Here is a 23723-nt window from a genome sequence, read left to right on the forward strand (position 1 = left end):
GAGTTACGCGTCGCGGATGACTCTCCCGCCCGGTTTCCCCGACCAATCGCCGCGCAAATAATATAAGTATTGAAATAAATCCAACGATGTATACTACCGATTCGCCCGATCGACCAAAAACAAAACACGCACTAATTACAATTTCATAGCTTTTTGTGCTTTATATATGTTTATATATATTTATCGAGTCACGCTAGATTATATCCGAGTGAAAAAGTTATTCTCCAAAATGACGAATCGACCCACGTTAATCTTTCGTGATGAGAAAAAGAGCTCGGACTATGATAAAACGGCGAGCCGAGAGTGGGTGATTTAGGAGAAATTGCTGCTGCACGCTCGCCTCGCTGTACTTAAATGTTTAGTTTGCAGTAAAAATTGATGCAATCAAGTGGATCGAGCAAAAAATTTAACCAACGAGATTATCGCGGTTGCAAATGATTGCATTTGTTACTCGATCGAAGTGTATTGTGACTGCGTTGTTTTCAGCGGAAAATTCATGAAACTGTGGGGTTGGAATTGGGGGGGGGGGGGGGGGGAGACTGATACATGTTGCGGGGGCGATCGAGCCACGGGCAAACGTACGTAGCTTGCGGCTTCTACTCTACTACATATATATATATATATATATATCGGGTCTTCCAACACACCGACGCAAAGTCACGACCTACTAATGAATGATTATACTACAATTCGCCCTGGGTCGTCAGCTATCACAATTTATTAAATTACAGTAATTCGTGCTTCGACTGTCAGCATCCGGTAGTCGCGTAACGTCCTTTCGATCATCGCTCCACTCACCTTAATTCGATTATTGAAATACTCGATTTTCCTTCCTCGCTTTAATATTCTTGGATAAAGAGCGCAAATGAGAGACGCCAGAAGAATTAGTCTGAGTTTTCGGATAGACAGGTTGTACAGAGATGTTGATTATATATAAGGTGGATGAAATAGGACGAAGAAAGGTAAAGGGACGAGTAGTAAGAAGTACGGGTGGTTGAGGTGTAGGTAAGAGGTGGGAAAAATGTGGATGAACAGTGGCGAGGGTCATGCAGAGGGCACGAGAGAAGCCGAAGAGAGGAAGAGAGAGGAGGTGGAATGGCATTATCGGCAGGCAAGAGTATTTAGGAGAATTCGCGACGGAACCATTGCGTGTCCAGGCCCGATCCTGTCATAAACAAGGGGGCCGTTAATTTAGCCAGGAAGGATGCCCAATATCCTTCGAAGCTTTTCTGGCGATCCAGCGATAGGCAGCTAACGCGCGGATAAAATAAGTTTAGGAGCGCGAAATTGGCAGTAATTTTACAAGCCATAACGATCTACTAAATCTGCAAAATAATTAAGGGCGGAGATCCTCCTCCTGGTACCGTTCATGGTCCCTCGTCCTTTCGACCCTCTCTCTCTCTCCATAACAACGCTCTACCTACACCTCCACCGCAATTTCATTCGCTGCACTTTATTAAGGCGACTGTTCGCCACTCACCATACATCGGTACACGACCTTCATCTTGGACTTTCGATGGCGTTTGAAAAAAATTCGATAAAAAATTGAAAGAAGCTTCTCTTGGAGAAATCGGCACCAGGAGAGATTGGATAATCCAGTGGATAATTCTTAGGTGCGTTGTCGAAAAGAATTTCACGATTACGGTATAAAAAGGGGATTAATTCGAAGGAGACACCATTCATAAATATGGCGAATTACACGGAGGGTAATTCGATCGATACTAATACGGGGGGCGTGCCTTTTGAAGTTGGCGAGTAAGGCCCTATCGATAGCCGTTTCCCCGACCCATCTGCTCTCGGGTTTATATGCGACGAAAGTACTCACTTGGAAAACGATTAAAATACCATACCGGAAACGTGACCAGTTTTCAGCGCGCGACCACACGCAAGGCTCGTAAAGCGGGCTTCTTGGTTCTCTCTCTCTCTCTCTCTCTCGGTTCTTGACTCTTGGCTCTCACAATCAGTGTGTTTGCAGACTCGTGCTGCTGCTGCTGCTGCTTTCCAACCCGAGCCCCGAGGACGATCGAACGAGGACGACTATGGGGCCATGCCGGCGGCCTCTATATACCGCCAGGACGACAACAAGTAAAAACCAACTGCTAACGATCCGCGACCACCGCATCTCTTAATTCTCGTTCCGCTCAATGCGCGTTCCACTTTATCCCAGGCATCCCCGACCGACCGCACACCAAACCAAATTGCCACTTGCCCGCTGCAAACTAGCAATTTTTTCATTTTCACCAGAATCATCACGTGTCATCCCTCCTAAATCATCCAAGAATCTCGTTGCTCTTCGTTTGCTTTATACATGTATTCGCGATCCAATGGTCCTTTTCCGTTTGAATTATTATTATATTTCTTTTATATATATATATATATATATATATATATAGCACTATACGCGGGTGATTCGTTTCAATTAAAAATAGAACATTAATCGATGGCTCGTGACAGATACGAATGTTAAATAAATAGAATGAAAGGTATCTAACGGTTCGTCGATTACCGGTGTCTTCTCTGTGTAAATAGCCGTAATCTTTCCCAGTAAATAACAATCAGTGGCACCCTGTCTCGTTAGCGTAAGGCGAGCAGAAAAGGAAATAACGAAGCATGCAAGAAATTAGATATAAAAGATAGGATAGGATAAAAAGTGGACGGTCGTTCGCTTCGCATAATTTCTTGGAAATAATTAACGATTCGTGATCACAAGTTTTGCCTGGTAGCGATGAAACATGGTTCTGTGCTGTCCCATGAAGGGAATTCATTCACAGCGACGAGTGACTAATTATTAGCAAGCTGCATGCACTCACTTCGAAAGCTCAAACTACTCGATCTCGATCTCGATCTTGATCTCGAAGGGACCAAATAAGCAATTAACTATACCGATTGGTCGAAAATTTCAGAGGCAAAATCAGGAATGATCGTTGAGATAAAAATGGGAGAGACGAGTTCCGATGAAAGTAAAAAATGATCGACTATATATGTATATACACAAGTGAATATTTATTAAAGCTTCCTTTGGTATATAGAATATATAGTCAGTTGGCAGCAGTCACAGTCCATTGAGGAATAACTGTAGGCTTGCATAGTAGGCTTCCGGTGAAGATTGCTTATTAGGAAGAAGCAAAGCCTTGTGTATACACATACAAAATAGAAATACCAATGACAAATTTGATAGATTGAACTTTTTGTCGTCGGCTCGGCATTAAAGCCAATGGAAGCGTAGAATTATAGATATTTTTGCCTATACGATCAGATTGGCTAATGACGAGAAGCTGCCGGCTTTATCCGACAATATATATACGGTATCCCGATAACCTAATGAAAATAAATCGATTCGATATGCACACATGACGGTAAAATTTCAGGTAAGCGTAATTGCACTGTTCCAGCCTATATAGTAAAGTATGCGTTAATTGGAAAACTGCGAGGAAACGTAGGTCGATTCGAGAAATGCAATAATTTTTGCAACGATTATTCCAACTTGGTATTTTTCTCAAGTTTCACGAATAATGTTTTTTAGAGCTGGAAAGTTAAATTGGCAAAAAAGTTAGTTGCGTTTAAAAGAAAAGAAGGAAGTGTGGTGACTTTTAAGCTATACACACACACGCGCGAAAGGCACGCTGGGCGATACGTGTGGCGCGTGCGTATATACGCGCACTTGGTGAATTTAGTGCGAGTTCTAAATTTGGAGCACCGCGCGCCGTACGGAGCGTGTAACTCTTGCGAGAAAGATTAATTTCGTGGAGACGTTGAATCAGCGTTGATTCATATCGCAAGAGTAAAGCAACTTTGATAGCGGACCTTTGGTCACAGAGTGCAAATAACGATATAATTTAACGCTTCTCGCTGATTAGATTTATTTCGCCTATTTGTACCCAATTTGTCCGCTTTTATCAAGATGCTCCTCGAGAAGGAATTGCATAGTAAAAATCCAAACGACGCTTTCCGGATTGAAGAAAAATTGCTCACTTACGTAACACGCGGAACGTTGAAATAAGGTTTAGCATTGAGAGAGAGAGAGAGAGAGAGAGAGAGAGAGAGAGAGGAGAAACGCAAAAATGCAGTGAAAAAAGGCGGTAATAATTGCACGCACATTTTACAGGAGAGGAACAAATGAATTAGGCTTTTATACGAAATCGTGCGTGACCGGTAGTATAGTAGGTCCGGGGGATTATTGCCGAGTAAAAAAAATCTCGCGTTAATCATCATTAGCCGTTGGTGACCAGTGGCGACGCAATAACCACTTTACTCTTTAGTCTTCAAAGTCACTCGCTTAAACGACGCGGTTAACGATTTTACGGGCCAAGTTTCGTGCTGCCGTCCGTCTGCTCGCTCGCGGATGTTAAAACTACTCGCGGTAACTATATTTTCACGGACGTTAACGCGTGGGTAGGTGTCGAGCGTTGCTAGCAGAGCTTTCAAATCGAACGCGAGCCAGTCATTCAGTCCCTTTGCCACCGTCTCGAATTATCTCTCTCTCTCTCTCTCTCTCTCTCTCAAGATAATTAAGGTCAAACGCGTGGCTGTTGCAGGAATTCGTGGCACGTCCGATCGTAAACTGCAATGGAAATTCTTTAGTGAAAAAATCTGATACGTTTTATGAGAAAGATAGTGGCGATGCAAAAATAACTCGAGTATGAACAAGTTTAAAACTGGAGCCTGCGGGTAAAGGACCTTGATGAAGAGTATACAAGTGCAATAATAGAGGAATTACAAATAATATAGCATTAAAAGTATAAGATATAATTGAATCTGAGGAACTAGCATGGAAAGGTCTTATTAGTAAAGGCAAATAGAAATTAATGTAATATTGCATAGCAGCGGGATTTCTTTTGCATGCGAGCTGCTGCTGGAGAGTCGCTAAAAGGACTGAAGCAGTTATTAATTTGCTACTTTAGTCACGCTAATTGCCCTACGAAACCGCATCATTGTGGATGTTGGATATAGCACGCGGGGCCCGTTATTAAAATTTCAAGGAGAGAATTTCGCACGACAGGATAATAATTGTAACAATGGACAGGATCGTGCACTCTACGAGTTTTGTTTCGTGCTTTTCCTTTGTTAAACAACATTATATCGAAATGATTGTCTCGTTTAGCAGGATTATCCTGTATATACACAAGCAGGTTTCTGCTAACGAGGTGCACAGCTAGGACAGCCGTTTAACAATGTGCACGCCTATATGGACCTCCCCCCTTCTCATTATACTCTCTCTCTCTCTCTCTCGTTTCAGGGTATAACTACGCTGTCGATCGATGTTGATGAATGACTTCCATTGGACTCGCATTTCTCTTCCACGAAACACAATACTATTGTGACAAAACTGTAAATTGAATATCGACCCGGCCCATGTGTGTGTGTGTATGTGTGTGTGTGATTCCGCTGCGTTTTCGACGTCAGCACCTACTGTCATGTCGCGACCCATTAGACCCAGCTCCGCCTTACCTGCTTTCCTATAGCTCCTTCGCGTTCAACCAAACCAACTCATGCCAATTCTTTCCATCGATCGATACTCCTCCATGACTTGTACACCGTTCCTGACCTATTACCAATGCTCTTATAGCTATCTTGGAACCGTGCCAAACACCATTCTCGACATTCTACGAACTCTTCTATCATCTTTGTACACCATTATATCCGCACCTTTACCGAGACACTCCATCTTATTGAGAGAAGACAATTTTCAACAAAAGGATAAGTACGTGTACACGCATAGAAAACATATTGTATTATGATTAAGTTAATACTCAAGCTGCAAAAAGACAGCTTTGAAATTCTTAGATCACTCACCCTGCATATTTGAGGCGTCTGACCATGAATCTTGCTACTATTCAAAGGAGGCTCGAGTCCTTTTGCTATGTTGGAATGAATCCTAGTTGGCAAAGGTGACGAGGTAGGAACACTGTTAGAATTCAAAACGTGAGGAGTCTGCAGTGGCCCAGCAAGTGGAAAGTCTGGAGGAAAGAACCATGCTGGCCACTGAAACAGATAAACATTTGTATTTATTATCATTATTGTAACACACAATAGCCTCCAACAGTAATATCTTTTAAAATCATAGATTAATATTGTCTTTCTCGTCTAAGACTGAATTATAGCACGAAAAAGTCTCTCTTTCGCCTATATATATACGCTATATATAGGTGCACGAAATACGCTTAACACTCTATAAAGCCTTTTCCACTCATTTTCCTTGGAAGCAATAAATTCCGAGTCCCGTTAAGCCTCGTAGTCTGCGTTCTTTTTCTTCATTTTACGAGTTAGTCGCGTGACAGTATCGCTGTTAGGGAAAAATAATTGCGCGAGGAAAAGAGGGACTGGCTTTATCAAAATTGTCCTTTCCAAGGTGATAAGAAGCTATTTACGGAAAGGAAGATTGGAGATTTCGGTTGTCAGCGGATAGTTAGTTTGCACGAAATAGTTGGCTAGTTGAGATTTCTCGAGGCTCGTTGCTGGAGCTATACGCAGAGATAAAGGTTGAACGTGAGGAGGGACGAGGCATTAGTGTCACTGGATGAATATGAGCCTCTCTAAGATAGATGACACAAGCCCCTGACCCTGTTGGAACGCACTCACTTCGAGGTCATCGTGCGTGTGGTCCATTGTGAGTGTTCTTATAGTCGTCGGTCGGAGGAGCCTCGGAAAAGAAGCAACGATCTTCCGTTCACCGTGGTACGTAAAGACTTTTTGATCAGGCCAACATTCGTGTACGTTATACGCGCTGGAAGGACAAGAATTTCTTGTCTCTACCGCCCGTTAGCCATGCTTTTTTTTATACCATTCGAGCACAAATCTTTTATGTAATTATGACAGCATTTTATCAACTCGAGGGAGCCTATATAGAGATTAATGGTGATTTTCGTTTATTCTACGCGTGCTATAAACTATCTCCTTTATAGTGTACTATATATATATATATATATATATATATATACAAATATACGCGACGCCCTCGATCATGAGAAGAGATCAAATGTAATCAATGTTTTTCCGAACGTGTTAGAAATTTTCCGCTGGTTATTTTGAGTCGCCGCATTTAAGCAGCCGCGATTGGTCACGACGTGGCGGAAAACTGATCGCTTTGGCGAAGGATGGGGAGTATGCGGACGTTTCGGGGTGGTCTGGCGAATGTCTCTTGTCGCTGCCTCACGGGTATTAACGCCAAAACCGAAATAACAAACTCCTAAACCCTGCGAGTTAACGCTATACTTCGACAAGCTTTCCTGCCTCGAATATTCTCTGATTACCGTAGACATTCCGTATACAATAGGAAATAGTTTAGTACAAACATTTCTTGTAACAGTATTTACTTAGGCTGTATTCTTGCGACACGTACGATAACTCGATATCGCGATATGCTAACCAGTGTGACACTGCAGTCCTTGTGCTGAGATTTTCTCCAAGCACACCGAATCACTGAATCAAGCGAGAAAATCGAGTTTTCAAACAAAATATTGTGCGAGAAATGAAAATGAAATATTTTTTTAGTTTATATATTATATAATACAGGGGCAAAATTATACAGGTAGTACACGTGTATATATGTTCACGTGTATGATAAATTTCTGACAAATTTTATGGACCGATATTTACCAGGGGTAAACCCTTTTATTTTGCAACGATTATGGAATAAAATTTCAGTGGTCCGCAAAAAATGTTATAAAATGTCGGCTGGTATTCGCTTGAGCAAGGGACGTATGGGTAATATACTTCGATTATTTTTACATTACGAGTTATGTGAAACAGCGAAAAAATGTGCTTCTGTATTCTTGAAATTCCGTATATCGATGATTCGACGAGGCAACAGCTGTTACCGTATAGCCCTGTGTTGATTAAATATTTTCGCAGATATTTATTAAAAAAAAAAAAAAAAAAAAAAAAAATGGATTTTACAGAGTTGCAGAATTTCGTCATTATCCGCTAAAAAAAAACTCTTAACGTCATTGGTACTCGAATGGACCATTGCCTACGATTGATCCCGGTGTCATCCGCCAGGAAATTAATTGAATTCGATTTACAACTAAACCCCAAGTAAAAACGTGTACCTGCAACTGGTTTGAAATTAATGCGTAAAACTCTTTTCGAATTGAATAGGTACTTTTTGCACATGCAGGATCGACGATAGTTTTATATTATCTGCCACTAAACGCGTTAAAATACCAAAATACTAGGGTCACGCTAACAACCGATGCAAAGATTACCGCGGCGATGCATGCTTATATTATTACTTATACGCAAGATAATATATTATTATAAATTATGACACGCAATGTCTCTACAGTCTGCGTTGTAGGTACGTAGGTATAACGTACGTTCCGGAATAAGTGTATATATGTAAACTGTAAGATACGGGGGTTTTATGACCGGTTGATACGATGATTACTACATTCTCATCATTACGTATACACACGCGATCACGGATTTTGCTTCATGACACGACAGCCTGATTGTAGAACGTGTTTCATGCCAGCGAGTTTGTCCTATTGGACAAAAAAGGTCCGAGTCATGAAATGTCACACGGACTTTCCGAGACAGGAAGCGTGACTGGAGTCGACTCTCCCTCTAATCATCAAAGACTCTTTGTAACCCGAGGAAGAACGCGTGCCAAAAAGTCAAAAGACGAAACTTGCGTTTAAACTTCCGCTAACTCGATACGTTACGTTTCGTTCCTCTCAAGTATATACGAGCGATAGATCGAAACGATGCTTCTCTCTCAATTTCAAAAAAATTCTTACGATGAATAACAACAGGAATCCTTAACTGCTGATACGTCCGTGTATATTAGAAAATTAATTATTACTCGGTTCTTATTACTATAGTTTATATACAATTTTTCGTCGGGTGTGATCAAGATAAGCCTATATATATATAGTATATATGATATATATTTTTTCGTCGAGGGTGATGCAGACATTTTATTCAAGGGAAAACAGCTGGTGTATGGGTAGAGAGTTGAGACTTCGGTGGTTTGTAATAATGACAAACGGAGAATGGGTCCAATGAGATAAACACGAGCCAAACTACTTCATTAACGAGCGGCCTCGAAGAAAGCAGCCACCGTGCTGACGCTGCTGATCGTGCGCGTAATCGCCACCGTCGTTAAAGCCTTGTATACTCCAGATGGGCAAACAACAAATTTATGTTTTCCTGAAATTCTTTCTTTCTTCGCCGTCAGCCTTGCGCGGCATAAGATGCCGCTGCGACATTTTCTCTTTTTCCCTCTCTCTCTCTCTCTTTCTGCTCCTAATAACCCCCTGTCGATATACCTATAATCGTAAATTCTCCAACGTGTAATTAACATATTACTTGTAAGGACGAAAAACTAACGATCTTCCACATATTTGATAAAGCAATTATTAAGAAAGGAGCGATCGGTGAGTCGGCTAAAAATCAATCTATTCCGAGATACAAACATTCAATTATTAGCTCTCGTGCGAGTGCTTTGTACACTTAGTATATATACAGTTTGTACTTTACTCGGGTTGTTTGTTCAGAAAGTTTCCACGTGCGACCAACAGAGGCTAATTATTTCTGTGTACCTTTTCGCTTACATCACAGGAAACGATGATTTTCCTCGGGCCAAATGGCCGCAACTCTATATACATATATAGAATACTATACAAATAACGCGCAATAGATATACTTTAGGAATTAGCGAGGCTCGTCTAATGACACGGATCGTGCTTCCGCTTTGGATTCAAGTACAAGCAGCTATATAATATTCATCGCATCGGTCCTACCCTGGTACACTTATTCGAGGATGAGGTTTTGGTTCGAGTGAAAATTACGTGTTAGCCCGGGGCAGACGGATCGCTAGACCGTTTCATCTCTGATACTATATCGAAAAATCGTGTGCGAGAGATCCGACGCGCTTTTCGCTGATCGTTGTTGCAGCAACGAGCGTGTTCCTGTGGGAGTACATAGGTGCAGGTTTGTAGGTATACTATATGCAATAATTACGTGTTTTACGGAACATTAGGCTTGCGTCGAGACTCTTTTAGGACAGGTATCAATTTTGGCGCTACACGCTACATAGGAAGAATAAGCATGATCGGCGCGGCGGTTAGCTGCACCTAAGAGCAAATCGGGTTCAACCTCGTGGCCGACCTATGCAAATCGCACCACCGTCTTCATCCACGACCTCACGATCGATTTCGACCGATCGATAACGTCATCCGCGCAGCCAGCACTCCACGCTCCTTCATTTTCTTCCACGAGGCGCCTATCGCTGACGATATCCCAAGATTAATGGCGCAACAGCAGTGTTCCCGATCCAGACACTTTGCCTCGTAAATTATTATTAGCCGCAAATTGATAATAACACACTGTTCGCTCTCTCGGACGTGTATTCCTGTATACAGGGATGGGATAAAAAAGCCGCATCGGTTTATTATCGGGCGTAATAATAATTATTTGGGGAATTGGATGAAAAACTTGTTCGAGTCGAATGTGACGTTTGATAGATATGTATATATATGTACAAGAGAGAGAACGGATGACGAGGAGCGAGAGAGAGAGAGAGAGAGAAAGAAGGTGGTGAGGACTGCTGAGGCGAAAAGCGAAGCGAACGAGTTTGGCCTTGCTTGCATCTGGCCAGTGATCGTGACGAGGCGCGACGAGGCGTGACGGTGCCGTCGCCGTTTTGATTCATCGTCGTCGTCGGCGTCGGCGTCGTCGTCGGAACGACGCTCGCTCGCACCATAATGTATATATGTGTATAACGGCGAGTGTGTACAAGCCGCGTTTTGTTGTCACGTTGCGCATGCAGACGTATCGTGGTAGAGGGGCGCGGAATCGTTTTGTCGCTGGCAATTACGCGACACGAAGTGGGCGGCACTTTGCTTGCGTGTCGCACGCGTTCTACTTCTCTGACGCGAATCGCGCGACTCTGAACGTGTAGATATCGCGTCGCGCGCGCCGCTCATACACATATACCACACCACAGTAGGCACAATGGATACCAAGCGGATAGCAGCTCCGTGCAGTATAGACTGCCAGAGTCACGTGACAGTCGCGAGCGCGTGACGCCTAATGTCACACTCCCTGGACACGCTGTGCATCAGATAAATCCAACCGCAAATTAACCTCCGCGAATTTTCCACCTATCAAAAAGCACCCGGAGAATTCCCACTTTATTACGTGTCCCGTCCACTGCTCCGCGTAATAGGAGGGGAATATTAATTTCTCAGCGGCTTAAAGTAATGAAAATTCTCGCGTCACGACGTACCGTCGCGCATAGACTGACGAAGGGGGGAGGGGAGGGGGGTGATACAGAAAATAACGCAGATATACAAGAGTATAAATGCGCCGGGTGGTTGTTTCAACTCCGCGGTACTGCGTTGATTGACAGTTCGGAGCAAAGGAAAGAGGAGGAGTAGTTGGAGAGCGGACGAGCTGGACGCAAATTCTGCGTTTATCAAGCTAATTGGAAGCTGCGCGCGCGCGCGCACGCGTGGAGAAAGGCGTTGCGCAATTACGAAAGGCGAATTAAGGCACGTATAGATAGGGAGACTCGTGACTCCGGTGGATTCGTGGATGTATCGTTTAGCGGTGATGATTAACCATGTGCATGATGGGAGAGTTGGTGGAGTGGGAGAGGGGGGGGGGGGGTGAGTTCAGAAATGCCGTAAATGGTCCGCTGGCTAATTATCGCCGTCTCGAGGGAGATCGCGCGGTCCGATATATTTATACGAGGCTCGCGCGCGAGAGAGCGTCTTCGGTGTCTCGTTTGGGACCGATCGTCGATTCATCCGCGTGCGTCGCGGCGCGGCGCAACCCCGATTCGGTCCCTTTAAGGAATCTCGCGGACGTTATCGAGACCTAAAATCGATCTCCTCGAAATTCCACGCTGAATTCAGCTGGAAGCTCCCGAATCGACCAAAGAGATCAATTTCGTGCAAGTGTCGATTCATGCAATCATTTTTTCCCGGCAGTTGATTCATGCATGTGCTGGTTTGTGTACTACATTGCCGCCACGCGGAGAGCACCGATTCATCGCCGCGCGTCGCGCTGCGCTCCCCCAGCCCGGTCTCCTTCGAGGAATATCGCCAAGTTATCGCAATCTCGAATCGATCGTGATCGATTCGACCGCCAGCAAATTGTAACGCTGCATAATTTATCGAGCTACTAAAAGACTTTTAATTGAGCCGCCAAAGGTGTGTGTATTTAATTTAACGCTCCGCAAGAAAGTATCGAGTGTGTAATTAATATTTTACGTAACGCCAGCACAATGATACGCGAAAAAAATTATCTTTGACCTCCATACTACTAATTATTATATTAATCGCCAACTCGACCCTCGTGCGTACAGCGACCATTCATTCCACGTGATTTTTTCCATTTCTTCGCGCAATTATAAACTTTACGGATTTAACATATTTTGCGCTATGTTTACTAATTTGTGGGATGAAACAGACTCCTCCTTTGCCCGCATTGATTTATGCCTTCTCATCGCTCTTGGTAATCTTGCAGAATGCTTAACGCGTGCTCTCATCAGGTATATAAAGAGAGCAAATACGCTAGGTTCTTAGCGAGCGATTTTCAGCTAATCAAAGGGATTGGTCGAGCATCGAGTGTAATGCCGGTAAGAATTAATAGAAAAATTCGTACCAAACGCCTAATAATGGGATGTGTACTAACGGTTCCAAGGGAACTTCGAGTCTAATGATAGAGCGGAGATGTAATCAATGAAATAATAATAATGCCGGCTTTAATTTATGGCTGATGAGGAAGAAGTGGAAGAAGAAGCGGGCTACGAGAGGCTGATCAGGACTAAGGACAACAAAAACTAAGGCGCTTTATAAACTTGACGACAAGAAAAGATCTCGCGTTGCTATACGTAAAACACTGAATAGCTTTAGTTTCTCGATCGAGAGCCCCTTTGCAAAGATGGAGAACAGCTATGGAATACCACGAGATTGGAACGTTCGAGTTGTATCCGTCGTGAACTTCTGGATGTCCTTCATTTGACCTTCATTCGATGTCATCTTTAAATAAAAACTATACTTGTGTCCATTTTTCTCATCTGCAGCCTAGTCTCAGTAACACAGAGGTCTCATTGGTAATAAATTAATTAGGAAAATGTTTCTGTCTGGATTCTGAATGGTTTTAATTAATTATCGTGACTCAATATACATTGATGAATTTCAGCAAACTTAGTCTTTACTCGATCCTTTTGGTAGAAAATCGTATTTTCGTATTCAAGTTTGATAGTACAAGAGACTGAGATTCTGATTCACTTCACCAGGTTTTGTTTGAATAGATACACCATTCTCAATTGCTTGAGAAGATTGTGACGTCGTCGGAACTAACCCTCGCCTTCAATACGAGCACAATGCTCGTATAATGACGTATTTAGCGATTTGAAGGAAAAGATGAGGAACGACACGAAGCAGTTATTGCTAGTTTATAATTATGAATATATTAAAAGTTATAATTTCGAAATATCACCCTAAAAAATCCGGATTTTTTGTTCTCCTTTTTTTAATCCTCCTCGATTTTGTTACTGTAGCATAAAAATAATCAATTTTATTTCTGGCTATAACCACACTCACGCTATAGGCTTAATTCTCTTTGGATTTTGTGTTTTAGATAATTCTTCGCTAAAAAAGCGTTAAGCTGCTGACATCGGTTTATTGGGGAGGCTATATGTGTATGCTGCCATTTTAAACGAGTTGCTTATACATTTAAAACGAATAAAAAAATGTTTGCATATATTTAAAAAGCGTTTATATCAAGCTTTAACAGGATCTCAGTAATATCCACTATAAAATGACTGTATGGAAAATAATATTCAAAAATAGCAAATTTTTCGTGCCTCCAAATTACAATCAACCCTTAAAATATAAAAACACATGTTAGACAAAAAAATTCCTCAATACTTTCAGTGTCAAAGGAAAACTTTTGGTTCAAGTGCTAAAAAATGACTGCAGGACATGATCGTGGTCCTTCGGCTTGGATTAATTGTGGAGAGAAATTATGTGCGAACAATGTTATCGGGAATCTCGCGAGGCTCCCCGGAGGGTCGAACGCAAGCGACCACACACAATAAGCATTAATTCTCCTATTACGGGCAGTGCGGTGGCGCATGCTATACATATATATATATACCGCAACACTGGCATTGTCAGAACCCGCCTACAGCCTGTTATCGAGCGTCGCGACGTCGTTCGGCGTCCCACTGTGGCGCTAACGAGCTGTCGCCGCCGTCGTTATCTCCACGAGACAGACAAAAGCTAGAGAGAAAACACAAAAGCACGAAAAGAGCCAACGCGAAACGCCAATGGCCCGCAGCACGTGCTCAATCAGCAATTTCACCTGCAATATCTGTAACGTTGCGTGTAACGTATATGTAACATTATTACTATATTCAAATATATATACGTCCGCCAAACTAACGAACAATTTCACCCATCGGCACATCACTGCTATTTCAACTTTTGTCATGAACTTTCCAATCATGCGTCATTGCTAATTGATCATTGAATCAGTTGGATCAATCAAAATAAATATTGACATGCGTCATTATTTATATATATATATATGTATACATATATACCTGTATCAAAAGCATGTGTACATTGATTCGGTACTATATAGTGAAAGGTGATTGGAATATGAAAGTCAACGGTATAAGTATATATATATATATATATTGATTGATTAATTAATTATGATTAAACCGATAGGAGAACCAATTCTTCGCTTCATCGCTCGATTAACCGCTTATCGTCTTTCCTGTTGATTTAAATACTTAATGGATAATGGTAAATTGGCTGAAGTAAGTAAATACAAGTGTACAAACCGCGCGACTGAATTGACAATTCGTCGTGAAAGTGTACAACCTGTTGAGGAATACTGCTTTGACGTTTCTCCAAGAAGACGCGAGGGGAGGGCCGGGGTGGGGGGTCCAATTAAAGCACCGAACGCGTCTTCTAATTAACTCCTCGATTACACGCTTCCCCTGATTTCGAACAAACAAAGAAAGTCCTCGAAACGGGGTGAGTCTTGGTTGAGGAAAGTGGTAGGGGCGAGCCCGCGGGCCCTGGGTACACATTATAATTGCGCATATTAAAATGGCGATGCGACCGAGGTATCCATCCATCCGTTAGCAGGCAACCGGCCATCTTTAATCAATAATGGAGCATCAGGGACCATGACAACAGATACCCTTTCCCGTTCCCAGCTTTTCGTCTCTCGCGGACCCTTTTCCTTTCTCCAAGGGGGGTGCTGGGATTCCATCCTCTCGGTTTCTCTCTACCACGCTTACACACACACACACACATATATATATATATACATATAAATTTCCTTGTACCTCTAAGCAAGGGTTGCCGGCTCTTCAGGACGAGTTTGGATACCCTCGCGTCATGTTACATCCGCCACGAACCGAACCGTGTACCTCGAATTTTCTATACCTCCAAAATTCTACCGCAAACTCCCTCTACATATACCAAACATCGGGACAACGTAATCCAGTACATTTTTTCATCATCATATTATATACAGACGTATAGATACAGTGGAACGAAACAAGAGAAGGACGTGTCCATGTGAGCACGTGCGTATATGTGTATACGTATCAAATAAATAAAAAATGATAAGCCAGAGATTAAAGATATTAGAATGTTCTCGAGTGGAACGGGACTCTGCATGGCTCGTATAGACGGCACGTGCGAATCATACACTCGTTTTCTTACACGCATCCAAGTTACAGTTCGTGTACAACATACATCATTTCGAGCATAGAGACCATTGATCCTCGATCAAGCTACTCCTATCAAGTGCATACATGTTGAACATCCGGTACAATTCAAAGTTCGTCTTGGTAAATGAGCATGTGGAATCCTGATCTAACATTATCATTATATTGCACGAGTGATAACCATTGGCAACAGCGTATTCGCACAATTACACGAATATACAATATTCCATCTTGGCAAATATGTGCAATTTAAAGTATAATTTTCCCTCGGTAGAAAATTTATCGGACTTTTAATTCATCGATACCGAGGTTGAAAGATTGCGTTGAATTAAAGGAATAATACACACAGTGGATAGCCTCTTCGATCTACGATTGATGTTGTCGATTTATCCAGGGAGCTGCGTATAACGATAATAAAAAAAACAAGGTTTCGCATGCGGCTTCTTTTTTAAGGGAGAATCATCCTTGATAGCGTTCACCTCCGGGTACCTTCGAAGCTCGATGGATCCTTAAGATGGAGATTAGCATATGTAGCCATCTCGATATTTATAATGGTTATTACGCGAATCTAGCAGTTAGGGTTGCAGGATGAAGGAACGACGAGGCAATCTCACATGGCGGCCATGAAAGTGTTGTTGTTGTGTTCACGTGTGAGAGAGCGAGGGTGGAACTAGGTGGACGGAGGTAGAGGGATAGGAAATTAATAGTGCCTATTCGAGAGAGAGAGAGAGAGAGAGAGAAGGAGAGGAGAGGAGAGGGGGCGAAGGGTATTATCGTCTCTCGTTTGGGCATTGGGAGCGTGTAAAGGTATGATGCAGAGCCGGTACGCGGTACGCGCGGTCCGTCTCAAAGCGACGATTCAGCATTGCCGGACACGCCAGGGGCGCAACAGCTTGATACATCGTTACACGCTGTTCCTTCCATGTGCCGTTCGCTTTGCCGCCGCACCGCGTATCCAAGCAGGCGCTCCAACAGCCTCCAAAGCCAGTTCCTCCACCACCTGAAACCCACCACTCTAATACGATCTCACGATCGACGGGACCCTGCCAGTCGTAAAGCTCGCAAAACACGCCGGTCGCCCACGCCACATAATACCACCACGCCAACACCGAACCATGTAACAGACGCACGCTTATTAAATCTCCTATCGTCAAAGCCTTCCTCTCTCTCTCTCTCTCTCTCTCTCTCTCTCTCTCTCTTTCTGTCACCACAACAGTTCCAAATCTTCAATTTTCTTTCCTTTCATTCATAAAGTATACATTCATAATTATATTTACTCTTTTCCAATGAGGTTCAAGCCTCTATAATTTCTAATCGTTAAGGTATTTTGGGTTATAGTTTATATACATCGCGACTCACTCGACATGAATGAGTGATCCTGAAATATTCGACAATATAGTGTCACGAATTTGTGGCACTGGTGCTACGTGAGAAAATTCGGGAGAGAGGAACGTCACGATTGGAAAAAGCAGCGAGGGTCTCGTAGGCTAAATTTAGCGAAGCTGGCTACGCCGTTCGGTAGCCAGCGATGAAGAGTTACGATGAGAGAGAAGGAAAGAGACTGTACGCACAGTTGATACGGTCATTACACACGCGAATTATAATATACGAGACGCGTATAAAAGGAGAGACGATGATAGAGTGTACAGCGAGTGAGTACGGGAGTCGCGACAATTATCTTTTTAGCACGTTAATTCCTGCCACGTTTCTGACAGATTCACGCGAGGTCGTAAGGGTTTTCTCCAAGTAAGCCCCGTGACGCTTCCCGGCCAAAGTTTGTCGAGACACAAGCGAGAATGGCGAGCGCGATAAAATAGGCCAGGCGTCGTGATCGAAGAGATAAAAAGAGGCAAAAGGGGGATCGAATATAAGATTTTAGAATGGAATTGTATTTCATTGATAGACAACGCGTACAAATCAAGAAGAGCAGGAAGAGCTGCGGGATGAGAGAAACGCGGAGGCATCGGCGCAGCTATATATATATATATATATATATATATAGGCTGGGAAGGATGGGACACCGGGGCCAAGAGCGAGATAGAGTGGCTGCTGCCTGTTTTATGGAGGCATCAATTATTTTAATATTCGTGCTCGTAATATCGGCGCGCACGACTCTTTGCCAGAGCTGGCATCGATCGGTTCCGGAGGTGTCAGCGATCGTAAAGTGCAAAGCGGCCAGCGGTCGTTCTCTCTGTGTTCCCTGCCTTTGTAACATAATCGCACGCTCGTGGAACACTAGTCGGATTATAATAATGTTTACTATGCGACTATGACTCCGCGCCCGTTTAATGGCCCCATAAAGAATCACCGGGTCGTGTTTGACCAGCCACCATATCTGCTCGTTACTATAGGAGAGCAACTCGTGGGACGGACAAGGAGGCAAACCAGCGTACACACACACAGACACGTATAGGGACAGAACGAAACACTCTCGTGCAGGATCTTCGTCACGATCAACCGCGCACTGGTACCGAAGAAAAAAGATTTTTCGAATCGTACCTACAACCCGAAGCAATCCTCTCTTTCATAAGATTCTACATCCTTGTACTTCGTGATTCAAGATATTCCCCGAGTATAACTCAACGTCCCTTCGGCCAATAGTATTTAATTTGCCGTTTCTCTCCACGCAGAACTATAGTCGCTCGATATAAATATAATAGCGCGGATAGGATCTTCTCTATTATTCTTCAGGATAGAAAATATAGTGCAGGGGGAGACAAATGTACGAGACACAATCGTGGAGGAATTGCGAAGGATGCGAGAGTATTCGTGAAGCAGGTGGAACGTGTATATATGTATAGAGAGGTGTAGGTTCTAGTGGTGGGGAGACTGACGACACGAAAGAATCGTCACGCCACGTTGGAGGGGGGAGGGTATAACGAAGAATAAATAATTAGAGCGTGCGGCTCGAAAGCTGCGGTTTTGTCGCGCACGCGCCATCACGCGAGCCTGTCGACGACCAACGTCTGTCTTTTAATAACATTGTGGCCCCTTTTCTGTGTTCTACCTTCCTTATTCCTTTCTTCCTTCTCTCCCCATTCTCCTTTTTCCCCCAGATGGATGGATACCCTCGGGAGTCTCGCATATACGTCTTCCTCCAACGGAGAGATTATTCCAACAGGCAGCGATAAATTGTACTCGCGAAGGAAAAGATCGGTCAAGATTCCTGCGTTTAATAAATGTTACCGTGTATCATTGATCGAATTATTATTGTTATTAATTACTCGAATTACTTTGTATAAAACTGTGAGTGTTGCGAGGGATATATACGTGTGTGGAGGGATGATAAGGTGGTGAAGAAATACTCGAGAGTGAACAGCTGACATTAATTGTTCCATTGAGCGTATATATATGTATACAGAGGGTGACATGGTGGCGAACATGATTACACGCTATCGAAGTCACCCTTACGATACAAAGCAACCTTCCGCGTCCGGCACTTGTTATTCTATATAGCAGTTTCACTGCAATAACGTAATAAGTGGCTGCGCTTTTTTCCCCGGCTTCGTTGACTCGACAGGCGTATAAGTACACAAGAGTTTCTCGCGAAATACCTATATCAACAGCTATAAATTCCACGAGTGATGCTTGAAAAAGCTATATATGATCCGGAAAACTCGAGTAGATACTGCATTTCCTCGTTTCCCACTTGTCAGCATCGGTTTCATCTCCTTATCATTCATGTCACCTTTTTACCCTCTCTTGTGAATGCTTCGTTATATACTTTCAACCCCGCTCTATTTTTCAAATTAGACCTATATTATACAGGTGTAATGAAGATAAATGAGAAGAGTCGAGTACTCTGCGTGGATAAGAAAAATTATTTGATACAAATAATAAATCTTGCTGTAAATATTAAGAATGCAATATTTTTTCTTTAGATTTAATATAAATATTATTTGAATGATACCAAAATATGGACACTGCTAGAAGTGTGTAACACGAGAATTAATAAAAGAGATTTTATGCCACTGGACTTTTTCCCTCAATGAAGATTTCTTTTATTTTCTTCGTCAAAACACACAGGATTGATCTCTCACGTTCAAAGTTTTACTTCTCCAGGAGAGACTATACGTTACGTTCATCAAGATCTTAACGACATTTCTTTTCCTTTTATTACACCCTTCTTCCTTGATGATTTCTCTATCCACGCTCGCGTCGGTCGTTAAAATAATAACAGTTTAATTAAAAAAAATTACGTGGTCGTAGCAGTTTGTACTTTATGCCATTAATTAAAAATCAGTGTACAGTACACGTGTTTATTGATTATCGGAAACGATGTTGCTAGGAGGAAGATTTCTATCATGGATTTAGGGGGAAAAAAGCAAAGCGAGGTTTGGGGATCGTTAAATGTTATTGGTGGGCTTGTTTACACGCGATGAAAAGCGTGGAGCGCATTGAGAATTGGGGAATAGGCTGGTTTGGTTTTGTGTAGAAAGGTCTTCGGAAGCTACGGCTACGAGACGAATCGTGACAGAGTGAGGAGGGTGGTAGGGGGGAGTGGAAGAGACAAGGGAGGTAGGGAGGCATCGGACAGCGCCCCGCGCCATGTGCTGCACTCAATTGAAGTTTGAGCGAGCTCAGGTAGAAAAACGCGTGCGTTCTGCGCTTATGTGCACGCATCTGGCGAGCGGAACGCTCGAGGGTCTGGTGTTCATGGGCCGAGAGGCGTGCACCTCGCCAGTCCTTTCTTTCTGCCTACCACCAAACTTAGTTTGAAATCATCACGGCCTCGTGCTTCGTACAATGTGTTAGACCCGTCAAGTTACGCTCACGCTTACACGCCACTTACTCGATGACAGTCTTTTATTTCCTCCCTGCTATGCGGAAAGAAAAAAGCAACAAAAAACTCGTTACTTTAACTGTCACGAAGTCTCGGAACTAAGCACCTTGCGAACGTGACGATTGTACTAACTCAATCTACAAAACCTTTCCGTCTTATTCCTCTGGAGTTCCCTCCTCCTCATCAATTTTCCTGTATATTATAGATGTAATTAGAGGCGTCGTATTACACCCCCTCCCCCTCCACCCTTCTCATCCAACATTTAGGTTAACCGCTTAGTTAGAAGTTTTTGGCTATTAAGAAACTAGTTTGTAGTGCTCTTTGCTCATTGTTATATATATATATATATATATTGGTCGAGAGGAATTACACTTACTCGCTTCGTTTCAATGTTTTCTACTTTAGGAAGTCCTGCAGTGCTCTATATAGTGTACGTCACAAAAATACTTATATTCCCTCTCTGTCCAATAATAATTTCATAGCTCCAAATCACATACGCGTAGGAAAGCGATGATTTTCGCAGTTTTGGTGAAAATGAAGCGATCACGCGAATTTGCGGGAAATGCAGTTTAAGCCGGAGCGCGGTTTGCAGAATGGTATAATTACAGTTGATAGCTAATGCGTGCAGCACTAATCCGGCGATATCCGTGTAGCATCCGTGTAAGAGGAGCGTTGAATCCGTAGAATGCGATGGGCGAGAACGGTCGAGGAATAATATGGAGTCGGTGCAAATGATTGCTTGCTCGTTTGTTGTTGAGGTCGTTGACGCCAAACTGGAGTTGATCGGGCGTCCCGACGCCGCTATACTGTGCACGCTTGCCGCACATTCGCGCAAGAACAGAAATTATTAAGTGGACGCATTAAACGCTATAATGCGATGGATCCAAGCCGGCCGCCTTCTCTGCCTCTCTCGCTTCGTGATTTATGACGATGCTTCGATCACCTCGGTTAATTTTGAGGCCTCGCTTTATCACGTTGGTCAATTTAAACTCTTTCGGAAAATTTGGCTAAAGTCCATATATCTGGAGAAAAATAATAGGTTCCCTATATACATGCATATACTTTGAATCCTGTATGCATGTATATAGAAGCTAGATTCAAATTGTGTGATTAAGCCAAAAGGGAGAAGAATCGGTGGAAGAGGAAGAATATATATATATATATATATAGTGTGGGGGTGCAGGTGTGCGATTTCGCGGAAGACAGAATTTGTAGCATGGTTTAGGCCTCGCGGCTTTTACAATGGGAGAGGGGGGGAGGTGAGAGGCACGAATGTGGAGTGTAGGCGCTATACTCGTGGAAATAAACGATAAGCTTTGGCTTCGGCGTCGATTCAATAACCTTATTCGCCGCACTATCTCGATGCAGGTGCGTGCGAGAGTGTGCGAGAAAGATGAATGGTCGTTGGAACAAACGTACACATATATATATAGTTGAAATGGACCAAAATCGACGATGCTTCCGACGCTGATCGTCCTAACGAGAACAACGATCGATGAACATTGTTTTTTTAATTGTAAAAATGTTTACTTAAAATGACCTTCTCTAATAATAAGAAACTTCCGCCGGTTCGATCAAATTTGAATTTGAGCGATGGGATTGATCGCGCTTGAAAAGATTACGTGAAAGCGATATTATTTACTCACGTGTCAACATTATTATCGTTCTCACGTACGATGGGTAAGCTTCTTTAAAAAGGGCAGAGTTTTTTGAGTAAACTGAAAGGGCGCGTCAACAACGCTATTTTCACGCTCCGGTATACATATATATATATATGCGGTGTACAATCGTTAAACAAACTGCGCGCGTCGTTGATCGTTTCCTGTTGGCAATGATGCCGTAGTCATCGAGGGCGAGGAATAACAAGAGTTTTATTCGAATAATTAAATGAATTTCTGAACGATCCGAGGGCTCAGCTGTATATCTCTCGACGATAACACAGCAGCCGGATTCTCGTCTCTCGCAAATTACGCAAGGTCAGCTTTAATAGCCCCCCTCCTGCACGTTCTTTTCTTCGCTTTCGACACGCCGGCGCGTGCACTTATATTTAGAATGTACGCATTTTATTTTCGGCAATCGCCGACTCGTAACGCCAGTTGCAAAAGTCATTCAAGGTAAGCGTAACTGCAGTGAAAAGCTAAGATTGTCGCTTAAAATGTCATTAATTCTTATGGTCAATTATTTTCGAAGGAATGAAAAATTGGAATGTAAAAAAATTGGTGGTATCGTTGAATGCATTTTTATTGGAATGGTGTAAAAAGTTGATAGAAATCCGAAATGAGACTCACGGGCATAGGAGGATGCAACTGGCGCAAAGCAGCAATAGCGGCAGCAGTAGCACCACCACCACTACCACTACCACCACCTCCTGCACTACCTCCGTTCCTTTGCTTGTTTTGCTGATAGTGAGCAGCGCTCCTGTAAGCGTTGTTGTTTTGATGGTTGTAACTGTGACGGTGCCTCATGCTGGGCCAAAAGCCCGGAAACTGCATTCCAGAGTATTGCAGACTTTTCTGCTGAAAGTCATGGGGGTCGAAGCGGTGCTCCAGGAAGTCGTTGACCGTGCTGGAGGTAGACATCCGGTAGGAGGCGTGACGATCATGAGATTCGTGATGCCGGTCGTCGATCTTACCCCGATGCGACCGATTGGTTACCGGAAATGACGAATCCAGCATAGTCGGAGGGCCGTACAACGAGTTTGGATAGAAACTGTTGGGAACCTCGCCACTGGGACGGTATCCTTGCGCCGGGCAAGCTTCCGGATAATCCTCCAGTTTCAAGGGCGCGGCAGGTTTGGCCTCGGAACGACATTCCCTAGGCTGCTGATGATAATGATGATACTCATCGCGAAGCTCTCCCTTAACATCGACGCTCTCCGTAGGCTCGGGCATTTCCTGCTTAACCTTAACTCTCGCCTCGAAACCGGAAGTCTTCTCGCTCTCGTTGGAAAATTCCAGCTTGGCCGAATTGTCTCCCTCGGAATTACCCACGCTTGCTTGCTGCATCCTTTCAATCTCTATCCTGGCCAATGAACACCGTCATTCAAAGCGTCCTTCCTACAGCATGGTACGACGAGCCAACGAAATACAAAGAGGCATTAGACGCACTATTCCCACCAGTACTTCGCATCGTCATCACGCGTTTACCCGGAGCCCTTGGTAATCGGGACTTTGGAGGAAATCATTGAAAATTGCAAGGTTATATCCGTGCGCTAGCAGTAAAGTTTTTTCAGTG

General features: G+C 43.2%; 1 protein-coding gene across 1 annotated transcript in view; it reads right to left on the reverse strand.

Moving 5' to 3' along the window:
• The window catches only part of LOC136778159 (zinc finger protein basonuclin-2-like), a 179432-nt gene extending 155930 nt beyond the window's left edge, over positions 1-23502 (reverse strand). Inside the window, exons 1-2 of the mRNA XM_066734773.1 lie at positions 22778-23502; positions 5794-5982 (exon numbers count right to left, since the gene is read on the reverse strand). Coding sequence (XP_066590870.1) covers positions 5794-5982; positions 22778-23494 — 906 coding nt within the window. The 5' untranslated portion in view covers positions 23495-23502. The remainder of the gene's footprint in view (positions 1-5793; positions 5983-22777) is intronic.
• Positions 23503-23723: the final 221 nt, after the last annotated feature.

This window comes from Prorops nasuta, unplaced genomic scaffold (assembly GCF_024137725.1).
Source record: "Prorops nasuta isolate Cenicafe-Biocafe unplaced genomic scaffold, Cenicafe_Pnas_1.2 PNAS00013, whole genome shotgun sequence".
NCBI classification, from domain to species: Eukaryota; Metazoa; Arthropoda; class Insecta; order Hymenoptera; family Bethylidae; genus Prorops; species Prorops nasuta.